The sequence below is a fragment of the Pipistrellus kuhlii genome, unplaced genomic scaffold, assembly GCF_014108245.1.
Source record: "Pipistrellus kuhlii isolate mPipKuh1 unplaced genomic scaffold, mPipKuh1.p scaffold_m20_p_10, whole genome shotgun sequence".
Taxonomy (NCBI): domain Eukaryota; kingdom Metazoa; phylum Chordata; class Mammalia; order Chiroptera; family Vespertilionidae; genus Pipistrellus; species Pipistrellus kuhlii.
In genome coordinates, this window is record NW_023425405.1 from 38,905,116 (window position 1) to 38,920,700 (window position 15,585).

The 15,585-nt window shown below is 44.2% G+C and overlaps 1 protein-coding gene across 3 annotated transcripts in view; it reads right to left on the bottom strand.

Annotated features, from left to right (window-relative positions):
- Positions 1-4,418: 4,418 nt before the first annotated feature.
- GATAD1 (GATA zinc finger domain containing 1) overlaps positions 4,419-15,585 on the bottom strand; it is a 33,249-nt gene continuing 22,082 nt past the window's right edge. For 2 of the 3 annotated variants that reach the window (XM_036429455.2, XM_045578440.1), the window contains 4 exons: positions 15,048-15,176; positions 13,441-13,500; positions 10,641-10,824; positions 4,419-5,948 (listed from right to left, as the gene is read on the bottom strand). In XM_036429455.2, the coding sequence (XP_036285348.1) occupies positions 5,758-5,948; positions 10,641-10,824; positions 13,441-13,500; positions 15,048-15,176 (564 nt within the window). In that variant the 3' untranslated portion in view covers positions 4,419-5,757. The remainder of the gene's footprint in view (positions 5,949-10,640; positions 10,825-13,440; positions 13,501-15,047; positions 15,177-15,585) is intronic. The other variant, XM_036429454.2, reaches the window with a different exon arrangement.

Below are 15,585 nucleotides of genomic sequence, written 5' to 3' on the forward strand. Positions count from 1 at the left end.
CAGATTCCCGGATCCCAACTAAGAAGTGCTAAACTAGAATTTTTGGGAACATATAGGTAAAATTGTATACTTAACTAGTGCTCTAAGACAGATTTTATATACAGAGCACTAAGTTAGGTATGCAATTTTACCTATATGTTCTCAAAAATTCTAGTTTAGCACTTCTTAGTTGGGATCCGGGAATCTGTGTCTTAACAACTCCACCAGGTGATTCTCATCATGAGAGAAGGTTGGGAAACACTGTACTAGAGGGCCAGAGCACAAGTTCAAGGGTAAGGTCCCTACACCTGGCCAGCAACAGGGCTAATGGGGCCTTCCTTAGTTCCTGAGGGTGAGCAGTGGAACTCCCAAGGGGATAATTTGCATATGAGCCTTTTATTATATAGGAGCATATGTTGATGGTAATGGGGGGGCGGGGGAGGAGTCAGGCTTTCAATAGTCTGGCTTGTGCCTATTTTGATTTTTTTTTTTAAACTTACTGATTTGATAGCGAACTATCAATTTGTTGTCCCACTGACTTACGCCTCATCGGCTGATTCCTGTGAGCTCCCTGACCAGGGAGGACCCACAACGGGCTAAGGGCCAGGCCGAGCTGCTTCACTGTGGATGTGTCACTGAGAAAAGCAGTCTGACTTCCTTTCCCCCAGGCCCCGCAGTCCACGCTGAGCTAGAAGAGGGCTCGGTGCGTCCCCTAAGGGCTGCTATTCTTGCTTAGCTGGAGGGGCACCCACTGTTTTCCTCGCTGACCCCGTGGATGAGGGCGGCTACACTCCCAAACGTGAGGCCCCCCAGGCCTCCCCATGACACTCTGGGCTCTCACCGCAATCCCCGGTTTAGGACAAAGTTTTAGGACAAACAACCCCAAGAGCTCAGAATGCACCCCAAGCGGAGCTCACCCCGAGGGGAACTCACCGAGAGGCGCGCGGCAGGCAGGGCTCCGTGGGTCCTCCACCTGGGCCGGGCGCCCGAACCCCGCACCGTCTTCCCGCCAGAGCTTTCCGTGGACAGAACTAAGACAGTTCAGTAACAGGTGCGATGCCCGTTACTCCGGAGGAAGCAGCCCGGGGCTGGGGAGCCCGAGCCCGCAGGCCGGAGCCCGGTCCTGGGTGCCGGCGGGAGAGGAAGCGCCGTGCGCGCGGGGGGTGCGGGCCCGGGGAGCGGAGGAGCGGGGTTGGCGGCCAGACGCCCGCGTCCGGGCCCGGGAACCGCCTGCAGCTGAGCTGGCCGCACAGGTGCGCCTGCAGGTCCCACCGGGCTGGGTGCGGGCTCAGATCCATGGCCCTGGAATCTGAGTTACCTTCTTGGAGGTTAATTGGTGTAAACAGGCCTTTACCTTCCTGAATTGCCCAAAGCAGGGTTCTGGCAGCTCTCCTTCTCCCTTTGTAGAAATCCAAGCTTGTGTCAGCTGAGCTTGATAATAGATACCAGAGAACGAGCCTCAGCAGGCCTCTCATTGCTGGGGGCAAATTAGAAGCACCTCAAAACTGTAAAACGTTTCAAAACCTGTTCAGGTTTTACTGCATTCTGTGGCACCAGCGCGGCCCGGCTCCCTCTCAGAAGCTCCCATGTAACTGGCCGCCCAGCGCCTGGAGCAGCAGCTGTAGTTCGTTTGCTTTCTAAAGCCTCAGGTGATTCTGGTGTTTGTGATTCCTGGCCATCAAGGTGGGGAGGACGGCGGGATCAAAATCCGCAAGATTACGCGTTGAAATAGAAGGCGGATTATTCGGTGAGATCTGTTTGTGACCCTGCCAGGCACAGAGGAGACTGACAGACCATGAGCCTTCCTCTGGCACAGGTAGTTTTGGAACTTTGTCAGTAAATTTCAGGACCTCTTGGACCTGTTAGCAGAGCCAGTGCTGAGGGTCACCAGCTGTGGCTGTGCAGGCTGTGGCCTCCCAAAGGCTTCTGCGGGAGCCGAGAATGGAATCCGCCCTCCCTCCTCGCCCCCCCCCCCACACACACACCACCCCTTCTCTAACCAAACCCTGAAGTGACCTCCACCTTAACACGATGGCAAAGACACCAGAGGGCCAGTGGGGGCCCTGCTGTGCGGGGGGATGTCAGAAGCTGCCCACCGCCTCTTCCCAGTTTACAGGGTGCTCCCTTAGCAAATAGGACCTTCAAGTAAGAGGCTTCCTTCCCTGTGCAAAATAAGGGGAGAGATTCACTGGCCCTCCCTCTTTGTCAGAATACCTACCTTAGCAAACGTATAAATACAGCTGTTTTCTCAGGCTCGTTGAAATGTATCTTGTTAGAAACTAGATAAGCCCTGTCAGCTTTATGTAAAAATAGGAATGTCTTCCTCCAAGACCTGGGAGCCACCTCTTTACAAGACGGGCATGGGGGGCGGCTCTGTGTCTGGGGACACAGGAGGCTGGCTCCAGGCTGTGGCAGGACTTCCCGTCATGAGGACAGCCTGTCCCCCCGCCCTCTGGTTGAAGTTCATGCGTCGTCTCCCCAGTTAACAGGTTACGTTAGGAAGAGCTGTGTGTAACTAATGGTGCCGTCGGGTTCTCTTCGTTTGCAACTAGTTATTGTTTGAGAACTTAGATGCGATGGGCCGCATCTGTTTGGCTCTAGAAAGGGTTGAGAGTTCTTTCTGTTTTTGCAATCAACCCCTTGGCCACGTGCCTGCGAGAGGCATCATGCTCTGACTTAATGCTCGGTGCATAGAAGTGTTTTCTTCTGCCGTTACCTTTGTGGAGAGGATTTCTGTGCTGAAAGATGTGTGTGTGTGTGTTAAATTATATTTTTACAGCAGCACTTTCATCCTTCATTCTGAAGTGACTGTTTATTACTCACACCTTCCAGATCCATGCAAAGAAGTACTTTAGGTAAACAGGTGGGGTGGCTTGCTTTGTTATATATTTTTAAACTCCTCGCTGGAAGGTGTTTTGATTTTAGAAGAAGTGAAAGCAAAATATTGATGTGAGAAACATCCGTTGGTTGCCTTTCCTATCAGCTCCGACCGGGTTTTGAACCCACAGCCCAGACATGTGCCCTGACCAGGAAGCAAACCCACAACTTTTCGGTGTTGGGTCCACAGTCCAGCTAATGGAGCCACCCAGCCAGGGCAAGGCATATAGATGTTTTTGTTATAAACCTCCTCCCTTCTACCCAGCATCTACCATAAAAGTTAAAGTAATTGGAAATAGTGATGTTACAAGAAGTTGAGGCTATGATTATAATTTTTAGACTTGTAGTCGAGTAATTACATGCCAGTCTGACGTGTTGAATAAGAAATATGAGTTAATGGCCGAGACCGGTTTGGCTCAATGGATAGAGTGTCGGCTTGGAGATTGAAGAGTCCCGGGTTCGATTCCGGTCAGGGGCATGTACCTTGGTTGCGGGCATATCCCCAGTGGGGGGTGTGCAAGAGGCAGCTGATCAATGACTCTCTCTCATCGATGTTTCTAACTCTCTCTCTCCCTTCCTCTCTGTACAAAATCAATAAAATATTAAAAAAAAAAAAAAGAAATATGAGTTAATGATTCCACTTCTTTAACAGAAAAAAGAAAAAGGAAGAGAGAGTTGTTTGGATTTTAATTTTGTATACACATTTTGTGACAGAAATTAATTTTTATAATCCAATCTGTATCTCTTTCTCTAAGTGGTTGCCTTCATTACTTTTCATTGTAAGAAAATGTATCAAAATAATACATATACATAGTTGTTGGGTTTTTTTTTAAGCCAAATAATTCTATGTAGCTTATAATGAAAAACAGCAGGGACTTATCCATCAAGGTTTCAGCATCAGGACTTAATCAGAGAAACAACACTAGCAATGCTATAGAATAAAGGAGCTGTCAGAGAGATGTTACCTGACACAATTGTGGGAACCTGTGCAAGAGTCTGTGCAAGGCTTTGCTTCTGCTTCTGGGCCCCAGGCCTAACATCAGCAGGACAGGCAGTCTGGAAGGGAAGGTACACTTGAGCTGGAGGAGAAAAAGGACTAACTTGAACCTGCACCAGTTTCTCCCTCTTGCCAAGCCTCCAACTTGGATGAGGCAGGAGCTGTTCCTCAGAGCTAAACCTGTGCCTGGCCCAGAAGCTGAGGAAGCCGAAAAATGTCACCTCTGAGTCATTTCCTAGAATTATTAAATGAATATATCAAAGGTAAAAATTATGATAAAAAAATACATATCTATCAACAAGTGAATCTAAAAATCAAGTGGATAAAAAGTCTAATGAACAGAATAAACTGGTGAATATAATATAATCAGGGGCATAGAAAGGGAGTGGACTGACAGTTCTTGGGGGAAAAGGGGTGTGGGAATGGGAATGTGGGAAGAGACCGGACAAAAATGGTGCACCTGTGGATGAGGACAGTGGGGGGGGGGGGACGGACGGACGGACGGACCAGGTGGAGGTATGGGGGTGGGGGGGAGAGGAACAACTAATCTAAATAATAAAGATTTATTTTAAAAATACATTTTAATACATTGTGGAAAATACATAGTGAAATATACATTGTATTAAAATGTGTTTTTTAAAACACATTTTAATACATTTAAAATACATTGAACATTAGCATTTAGATAGTTATTTACAATGGGATTTACAATCAATTTTACCATAATTTTTGTGAACAGAAAGATAACAGAGAGCTAACTATGGACATAAAACTATCTCCAGCTGCTTCTTTCTAACACACAAATGGTAACTGGGTATAAGGGGATAACGGTTAAAAATGCTACAGTTCAAAATCACTGATTAAATCAGGTCCTGACAAATTCTCCTGCGTTAAAAAATGCTAAGTCAGAAGAGAAGGCAAGTGTGTACAATCTCTTCTTCCCATCTTCATACGGTCGCACCCTGACTTAACTGAGTTGCACTTGAAGTAAACTGACACCTGAATTCTGGGGAATTTCATAAACAACAGGCCTTCTAAATCCACGGTACTGCTTTAAGCCCATTATTATGAGTTTACAGCAGGTGGTTTAACTTTGACTTTTTCAGATATTAATGCTGATGGTCTATTAAACCTTTATTTTTTAATTACAAATTTTTTTTTACAATTTCCAATTATAGTTGACCTATTAATCATTTTTACGACTAACAGTTGTTCTAATGGTAGTCAAGAAATGACCAAGTGGAGTACCTCAACTGTCAATGTTCCCGTGTGCTTTTAGTGAAGTTAACTGTCTGCATTATAAAATTTTATGGTTTCACTGAAAGGCTTGTTTTGACTGATAAGTGATAGTAAGATCAACAAAATGATTCTGAATCCCTCTTTGCTACAGAAGAATTAGATGCAAATTTGAATGGCCTGGGCTAATAAAATTATCCACCAATCACTTTTTTTCAGGTTAAAACAGCCAGCAATCTGCAATGGCACTTCCTATATAAAAGTCTGTGTAACTTTGTGACAAATAAACTGGTCATAGCTACATTTTATTGAGTTAAGTCCTTCATCAGAAATCCAAACCTTAATTCATATTTGTCCTTATAGAAAAATAAAATCCATTTTATGAGTTTCTAGAAATAAATTATGGATAAAAAAATAGACACTATGTTTCTAATAGTCCTTGGGAAGATACCCAATACAAGATTGTAACATTTAACTTCAAAATATGTTTAATTCTTTCCTATCCTTTTTTGTTTTCCAGTGACTAGTAATAAATAAACTAATTATTGTGTGGTAAGAAAAAACTTTTTAGTCATTTTTCCATCTAAGAATTTCATTAAATGAACATGTGACATATCTTGTAGTAGTATGAACAGACGACAACTGGAAATCCAGTTTTACTTTTTAAACTACAAATGGTTGGCAACTGTTTCCTTAATAGTTATTGCAGGAGTAGGTCCAACATGAGTCCATATATAGCCCTTTTCTGGTCTGGTGGGAATTGTGGGAAAGGGTGATGAAAGTGACTTGAAATATTCAGAGGGTGCATGACAAACAAACTCCAAGTATTCCATCTTCCTGGGAAGATCCTCCTCTGGTCCTAAAGGCGCCAATGGAAAGGTTAAACACATTTTGAACATAGGTATCATTTTCATAAAATGTTAAAATGCCTAGACACTAGGAGAAACCAGTCTGGTGGTACTTGACATTAGCCCTTGGAACATATATTACTATGAAGTTACTCATCATTTTTTTAAATTTTATTTTAACTGCTTAAGGAATATAGCATTCTCCCTGAAACAGTGACTTAATATAGAAAGGAACCTTAAAAAAATAATATTTAGCCTTACATAGTGATTATTATATGTCTGCGCTGTTCTTAGTACTGACATACACTCGGGCTGGCGGGCAGGCGCGCGCGTGTGTGTATGTGAGGCCCAGTGCATGTATTTGTGCATGGGTGGCGTCCAGCCAGCCTGGCCAGGGCGAGAGGACATGGGCAGTTGGCCAGCCTACCTACTAGTGGAACTCCTGGTCAAGGGGACAATTTGCATGTTAGCCTTTTATTATGTAGGATATACACTGAGTGGCCAGATTATTATGTATTCAGAGATAATAATCTGGCCACTCAGTGTATATCAATACATTGAATCCTCACAAAGCCCTCTGTGGTAGGCACTATCATTATTATTTCCATTTTACATATGGGGAAAATGAGATAAGAAGGATTAAGGAACTTGCCCGATATCACACAGCTAGTAAGTGTAGAGGCTACAAACCCAGACAGTCTGGCCCCCGAGTTTGTGCTCTGGCTTCTGAGGAAAAGAAGAGGAGGTGGGAGAGAAGCTGGAGTAAATTCTGTCATATCACTGCCTCTGCTGACAGTCCTATCCAATTGATCAGGTAATGAAAGTCTACCCTTATATATACTTACTAGAGGCTTGAAATTCATGCACTGGGGGTTGGGTCCCTCAGCATAGCCTGCACCCTCTCACCCGGGAGGGAGCCCTTGAGGAATGTCTGACTGACAGCTTAGGCCTGCTCACCGCGGAGGCAACAGAGGCTTCCGCCACCATGGCTGCGCTTGCCAGCCGTGAGCCTGGCTTCTGGCCGAGCGGTATTCCCCATGGGAGTGCAGTGACCATCAGGGGGCAGCTCCTGCATTAAGCATTTGCCCCCTGGTAGTCAGTGTGCACCATAGCAACTAGTCATTCCACCATCGGGCCAAACCTGGCTGACATTCCCCCAAGGCAGGCGTCTTCAAACTATGACCCATGGGCCACATGCGGCCCGCAGAGGAGTCTGATCCGGCCCGCCAGGTTTTTTGGGCAGTGAGCGCAGCCGAGGTGTTACAGTAGGAATTAGTAGTTCATATAGTCTGGCCCTCCAGCTCTCTGAGGGACCGTGATCTGGCCCCCACTTTAAAAAGTTTGAGGACGCCTGCCCCAAGGAGTCCTAGATGCACAGGTCAGGCCAAGGGACCCCATCAGCACACCATCAAGGTCGGGGAGGGACACTGAAGGTTGGCCAGCTGAGGAGGGACCATGGTAGGGCTCCAGGACATGTCCAGCCCATCTTGCTCAGTCCCAATCAGCCGGACATGAGCAGCAAGCTAACCTACCAGTTGGAGCGTCTGCCCCCTGGTGGTCAGTACACATCATAGTGGCTGGTTGACCAGCTGACTGGCCCCTAGTGGTCAGTGCATATCATACCAAGTGGTTGAGCAGCCTTAGCATATCATTAGCAATATTAGAGGCCCGGTGCATGAAATTTGTGCAAGTGTAGGTCCTCCTTCCCCTGGGTGCTGGACCAGCTTCCCTCTGCATCTGGGACCAGCCTTCCTTCCAGCCACCAACAGGCATCCAGGACCTGGGCTTCTCTCGCAGCCCCGGCTTCATCCGGAAGGACAGCTGCTCTAATTAGAATAGTATACTTTTATTATTATAGATTACGCTTTGGATGACTGGCTGGCTGGACACTTAGCATATTAAGCTTGTATTAAATAAGACTAGAGGCCTGGTGCACAAAATTCATGCATGGGGGAGAGGGGTCCGTCTGCCCAGCCTGCACCCTCTCCAATCTGGGACATCCTTCTCACAATCCAGGGCTGCTGGCTCCAACTGCTCGCCTGCCTCTGCCTGATTGCCCCTAACCGCTTCTGCCTGCCAGCCTGATCACCCCCTAACCACTCCCCTACCAGCCTGATTGATGCCTAACTGCTCCCCGATGGCCTGATTGTCCCTTAACTGCCCTCCCCTGCCAGTCTGGTCATCCCTAACTACCCTCCTCTGCCAGTCTGGTTGTCCCTAACTTCCTTCCCCTGCAGGCCTGGTCCCTCACAACTGCCCCTCCCTGCAGGCCTGGCCACCCCCCCCAACTGCCCTCCCCTATAGGCCTGGTACCCCCAACTGCCCTCCCATGCTGGTCTGATCTCCCCCAACTGCCCTTCTCTGCTGGCCTGGTCACACCTAACTGCCCTCCCTGCTGGCCTGGTCCTACCCAACTGCCCTCCCCTGCAGGCCTTGTCCCCCTACAACTGCCCTCCCCTATAGGCCTGTATCCCTCCCAACTGCCCTTGCTGGCCTGGTCTCCCCCAACTGCGCTCCTCTGCTGGCCTGATCACCCCTAACTGATCACCCCTAACTGCAGGCCATCTTGTGGTGGCCATCTTGTGTCTTGAAGTGATGGTCAATTTGCATATTATGCTTTTATTAGATAGGATAAGCAGAAAACTGGTCATATATCAAACTTGACATGCAGGAGACATTAACAGTGGAATATTATTTGTCTCTTAGTTCTCCCTAAAAAATGTTACTTTTTTTCCTCAGTGCAAAAGTAACCTATGCCAATTGCAGAAAAGTTACAAAGTTCAGAGTTACAGAACTCTGAATACTTTCAACCTTGAATTACTCAGTAACTTTTTGTGAGTCTATAGAAAGCACTGCTTATACCATTTCTTTTGGCAGTACTGAAATTAGTCAGAGTACAGTTGGCTGCATTTTCAATGATCAACAATGATGTTATAAAAGGTCTAGAACAAGCATGTCAAACTCGTGGCTCAGTCAATATAACAGTATGTAAGAAATGTTTTAATAAAAATTTCGTGACTTAATTTTTACAATATCCTGTTATACATAATTATTTATTATTTTTAAAATATATTTTATTGATTTTTTACAGAGAGGAAGGGAGAGGGATAGAGAGCTAGAAACATCGATGAAAGAGAAACATCTATCAGCTGACTCCTGCACACCCTCTATGGGGGATGTGCCCGCAACCAGTGTACATGCCCTTGACCAGAATTGAACCTGGGACCTTTCAGTCCACAGACCAATGCTCTATCCACTGAGCCAAACTGGTTTCGGCTTGTTATACATAATTATTAATAAAGAACTACAACATTCGCTAATGACTAATTACTATAATTGTGTTGCATTCATTACCCTTACGAGACTTATGCACAGATGTACCATTTCTCTCCACTAATACTATCAGCAAATATTTTAGCAGCCGACCGCCACATCATTAGTCTTGTACTGACTTATTTGGTGTGCACAACAGGAAATATTTCGCTTTTGGAGAACAAGAAAAATGGGTTTATTTTTGTTATACTTATTAATTTGTGCAGTTATTCAGTGTCTGATTAAGTTAATGTTCAAGAAAAAATATTTTTTTATTAAAATGTTCTATTATTTTAATGATGACTCATTTATTTCAGCCCTTTGTATTCAGCATGACTCTATTGAAATAAATCTATGTTTCTATGAAAATTGAAGCTTTTGTTTTTTTGCGGCCCACATAAACTTAAACCTTGTTTTATTAATTTTCTACAGAGAGGAAAGAAGAGGGATAGTCAGAAACATTGATGAGAGAGAAACATAGATCAGCAACCTCCTGCACACCTTCTACTGGGGATATGCCTGCAACCAAGGCACATGCCCTTGACCAGAATCAAACCTGGGACCCTTGAGTCTGCAGGCTGATGCTCTATCCACTGAGCCAAATTAGTTAGGGCTAAACTTACTTTATTTATTTGGCCCATGTTAGCCTTTGAGTTTGACATGCTTAGTCTATAGAATGATTATGTGTGACATGAAGAACGCATATTAAATATGTAAGATTGTAGAAATAACTGTGATAGTTCCTTCAGAAATTATTTTTAGTATATTTTTATAAGTAACCTAAATAACCTAGATCCTGAGCAATAAATTCTTTTAATAGTTTAATCTTGGATCACTTAAAAAAATCTTATCCACATTGCTTTTTAGTAGGTGCATGCAGGCATAACTCTAAACAACTGACAGCAATCAAAGTTTAGGTGTATAAAACGTTCTTCTGTTTTCTATAAGGCGATGAGTACTTAATGATACTTATGCTTCTTTGTATGGACTGAATTGTATCCCTCCCTAATTCATATGTTGAAGCCCTAACCCTCAAATGGTGGTGTTTGGAGACAGGGTTTAGGGAGGTAATCAAGGTTAATTGAGGTCATAAGTGTGGAACCCTAACACGCCAGGATTGAAGTTCTTATAAGAAGAGACTGAGGAGGACTGTGTACAACAAGACTGAGAGAGTCCACAAGCCAGGAAAAGAGCTCCACCAGCGACTAACCCTGAGAGCACCTTCACCTGGTTCTTCCAGCTTCCAGAACAATGAGAACAGACATTTCCGTTGTTTAAGCCATTCAGTCTGTGGTATTTTGTTATGGCAGCCTAGGCAGACTTATGCATTCTTATACCTAATAACAGAGACTTAACTGGGTCCAAGGACCTATACCCTTTGTCAGACTCACCTATGATGTAGGATGCAGGATCGAATCGGTCCGCGGGGCTAGAAAGAGTGGGAATGAGCCAGGTCAGTGCTGCGCTCTTCTCACAGTACTGGTCCTGGATAAAACCCCTGATCTGAGCATAGTAGGATTTTCCATCTTGCTCATCAATCACAGAAACAACATCTCCAATTTGGTAATATACCCCCTGTGGAAATAGAAGATAAACCTACATTTAAAATAAATAGAACAGCAACAGAATTATGAATAGAAACTTCCTTAATGTAAAAGCAAGAGTTTTCTAAGTGGTCAATAAAAGGTCTCTGAGATGGACAAACTAATGTGTATATGGTTGAAGCCAATTCTAAAATTGTCTCACTTTTGAATGAAAAAAAGTTTACACACACACACAGCTTGCATCTGAAGGAAATGTGCTTAAAAAAAAATACTTTAAGCCAAAACCAGTTTGGCTCAGTGGTAGAGTGTCGGTCTGTGGACTGAAAGGTCCTGGGTTCGATTCTGGTCAAGGGCATGTACCTTGGTTGCAGGCACATCCCCGGTAGGGAGTGTGCAAGAGGCAGCTGGTCGATGTTTCTCTCTCATCGACGTTTCTAGCTCTCTATCTCTCTCCCTTCCTCTCTGTAAAAAGTTAATAAAATATATATTAAAAAAATACTTTAATTTTCTATCACCAACAGTACTATCGCTACTTTTTTAGCTAGAAAAATTGAGCTGCCGAAGTGACTTGGTGAAAGCCACAAAGGCAGAGCTGCAGCTGAGGTTCCTACACTAGCTAAGCGGTCTAACCCTGTACTGGCTTGAAAATCAGTGCTTATCTGGTGAAAATATGCTCTATACACCTTCCTCCTCAACCATCAACTAGGGAAAAGAGATACTACAAACTGAAACCAAAGAAATGATAGAAGCTCTTCGATTGTAAGAGGTCTTCAGGGTAGGTTTTACCTTCAATTTACCCTACTTTCCCGTCTCCCCGGCAGCTGTCTTCTCCCTTCCTATTCTCTGTGATATTCTCCGACAAGGCAGTTACTGGGCAAGGCTTTGTGTCTTATCCTTACTCTGCTTCATACCCAGCTAACTAACTTGTGCATATTTTGTGTTTAGAACCCTTAGAACTCTGCCACTGCCTTCTACCCCATTTCCTCTTCCCTGGGTCTCGAACTGGAAATAATCTCTCATTTGAACATACATAATGGCTGATGCAAATATTTATGACACTCAGCACTCTTTTTTTTTCTTTTTTCTTTTTTTTAATATATTTCACTGATTTTCTACAGAGAGGAAGGGAGAGAGATAGAGAGCCAGAAACATCGATGAGACAGAAACATCGACCAGCTGCCTCCTGCACGCCCCCACTGAGGATGTGCCCGCCACCAACGTACATGCCCCCGACCGGAATCAAACCCGGAACCCCTCAGTCTGCAGACCGACACTCCACCGCTGAGCCAAACCAGTTTCGGCCACTCAGCACTTCCTTAGATAGGTGCACCAGCCTGCAGGGGTGAGTCATTATTGCTCCTCTCAAAACAGGGCCTTGGCAGCAGATAAAACTGCTAGGGTGTGCAGCTCAACCATAAAAGTGATTCTGAGAAAATGTTTCTAGTAACTGAGCTGTGACATGAGCACCTGACAGACCAGGAGTTTCTCCTGACGCTTTTATCTATATGTCCGAGGGTGACTGTTGCATCTGGATCATTATGGACGGGTATAGTCATTGTGGGCCACAATCTCCTACCCGCTGGTTCACGAACAATGGAAGACAATAATTACTGATACCTGCAATAACAGGCCTCGTGCTTTCCATTGACACATGCCTAAAAAGCATCAGCACACGAAGTTCTTAGCTTAGTCAGTTGCTCCTAAACTTAATCTGTAAAGTCTATGTTTAGCTGTGAAAATAACGCACACATGTGAAAATGTGATGATGGTAACTGTTCCTATTCACTTGGAGTTAGGTGCTTAGATATATCGATACATGATCTCACTTGACCCAACGAGTAGTTTCTATTTACAACCCCTATTTTATAGAGTCTATGTAATATACAGTAGATGAAGAAACATCAGAGAGCCCTGGCCAGTGGGGCTCAGTGGTTGGAGTGCCGGCCCTCGCACTGAAGGGTCATGGATTTGATTCCAGGTCAAGGGCAAGGTACCTGGGTTACAGGTTCAATCTCCGTCCTGGTTAGGGCATGTGCGGGAGGCAACCAATTGATGTCTTTCTCACACAGATGTTTTTCTCTTCCTCTCTCTCCCACCGCACCCCATTCTACTCTCTCACTCTAAAATTTTATATATCTATATATGGGTGTGTGTATGTGTATGTGTGTGTGTATATATCTCCTCAGGTGAGGATTCATGGACTCCCTCTCTCTAACCATCAACTTCCAATAGGCGCTACTCCCTACTGTCCTTATCCTCCCACTTCTGCTTAAAGGCACTGTAAAATCCCAGTGCTGACTCTGTCCACTAGTCATCCTCTACGAGTCTGAATCCTGCCTCTGTTCTTCTCACCCTTCAGCTCCATCACATTGTTTAGGATGGCTCCCTCTCACAGCTACACACCATACATCGGTATTTTAAAAACGATTCTCGTGATCTGTGCTAAAAATTCTCAAGATCCTCTTCATATTTCAATAGGCAACTTCCCCTCCCATCTCAGCTCTAAGTGAGATGTTTTCTAACAGCTACCTCTGGGAGAAACAGCTTAAAGAACAAAAAACACACAGAGACCTTCAGACCGACCCAATGTTTTAGTAGCCTATTATACAGTAGGCCCAAATCTTCCCCAGTAACCTCAGGTGTTTACCTTGTAGAAGATTGATTCTGCAGTGATTATGGTGGAAACTGACTCAGGTGCTTTGATTGGCTATGAAAAAAAAAAAAAAGGAAAATTATTAGCACATTCACAATGTGTGTATATAGGCATTTTTTCCAACCATATGAGAGTTCTGTAATTTGAGAAATACTAAATTTGTTATTTGGTGACAAAAAATGCAAAAAGACAAATGATTTTCTGAATGTTGTGGCCAAGTGTAATATGAATATTTCCACTGCTATTTCTGCTATCATTTGCTTAAAAATTGCTGGGAACTAGAGGACAAGCTTCTGATTATGCTGCTGAGAGCTAACACAAGCCCTTTCAGAGCTTTATTATACATTAACATTTTAGTTATAAAAATATATTGCCTCTAGCGGCCAGAGCATAACATAAATGAAAAAAAATAAAATAAAATGGTGAGCACTAACTGAAAAAGTGCTTCCTTGATGACATTTTCCATCTCAACCTGACTATGAAGCCAGCTGTAACACTTGAGATATTATCAGAACCCATTTTCTAGCAAGGCTGAACTAAGGCTAAAAGAAACTTCCTTGGGAGTTCTTATTAACCTGCCACCATCCACCCATCACTGAAATCTGTTCTTAAGCTGAAATATACAATTTTATGCCACCACAGAGAAAGCAGCCCTCCCAAAATGTGTCTTGGTATCATCCATGAAGAGTTTGATAGAAAAACTGATACTGAAATAATTGCAGAGAATATAGTCTATCATACGTAAGAATAAAACATGTTTAAGTGATACACTATAAATAATCAAAGGAATATTTACTTAACATGTTTTGTCTAGCCAACAAATGCCTCATTTTTAGAAAATTAAATTATAAAAATCTTAAATTAGAGGCAACTAATCTTAGTAAGAAAAGAATCCACAATCTATACAATATACTGGAGACCCCTTTGTGTCTTATGAAAGAATATGCCTTTATTGGTCAGTCATTCCTGTTCCAAAAAGGAAGTATCACACTGAGGTTTTAAAAAGTTGCCTATAATGCATTATCCTTTGTGTCTGACCAGGTCCCCTTGTGTGTACAAAGGTAATGAGAATTGATTGCATTGAAAGTGTGCTTCCTACCACCCCCACAAAAAAATCTTTCAACAATCTGTTTTCTTACAGCAGAATAGAGAAAGGTTTAGCAAAATTTCAATTCATATTCATCAAACTGATCGTAAGTCAGTAAAATAAATACATTTTTCTGGGGCTAAAATAACAAATATGGAAACAAGTTTCAGTGTTATTATTTACTCAGATCTTTCAAGAAGGAAAAAAGGGTTTCCTAGTGCACTTGGCCGTATCATAATCCTTTGCATAAAGCAAAAAAACACACACACCCACATCCAAAGTGTAGGTTTCCTCTACAGCCTACTGCACACCTCCCAGAGGAAAAGGAAAACCTGAGCTTCCCCAAACAGAGAGGAAGCCCCAGGGCCAGGGTGGGCCACTCCCCAGGACACCACGAAGCAGCTCCCAGGAGGAAGGAGGAAGTCCTCGGAGGAAGATGAAGGTAGTGGCAGGACACAAGGCTGTTACAGTGAAAAAAACAAACCAACAAAAACACTATCCACAACCACCTTACATTTTTTAATTTAAAAATATGTCTTCTCCCTTTTCCTTTGGTGGAAACTTTCTTCTCAGCAGCTGGAGCAGATTTGTACTTGGTGTTTCTGAGCCGAGCAGACCTCCTGTGAATTTCCTGCTTACTCTGCTACAGCAAGAAAGAAAAAAAAGAGAAAGGAATTAAAAAGTGTGGAAAGGATGCTGTCCCGATACAACACCCCTGTAGGGGTCCCCGAGTATGCACTTTATCCGGGCCTTCAAAAATCAAGTCAGGGCGCACCTTTTCTTTTCCTGCTGGGTAACCCCGCCTTGAGGGGTCAGGAAAACAAGGAGGGGCCTCGGCCAGCCACTCCGGAGCCTCCAAAAAGGAGTGAGCTGCCTGCCATAGGGCCAAGGCCTGGGCGAGGTGCAAGTCCATTCACAGGCCTTGGTAAAGGAGAAGCACCCCAACAACTCAACTCTCCGGCGAGGCGCCGGAGATCCGGTTAGGCATGCCACCGCCTTCCTACCATGGAGTGCTCATGCTGCCGTTTACACGGCACGATGGTATTAACGGG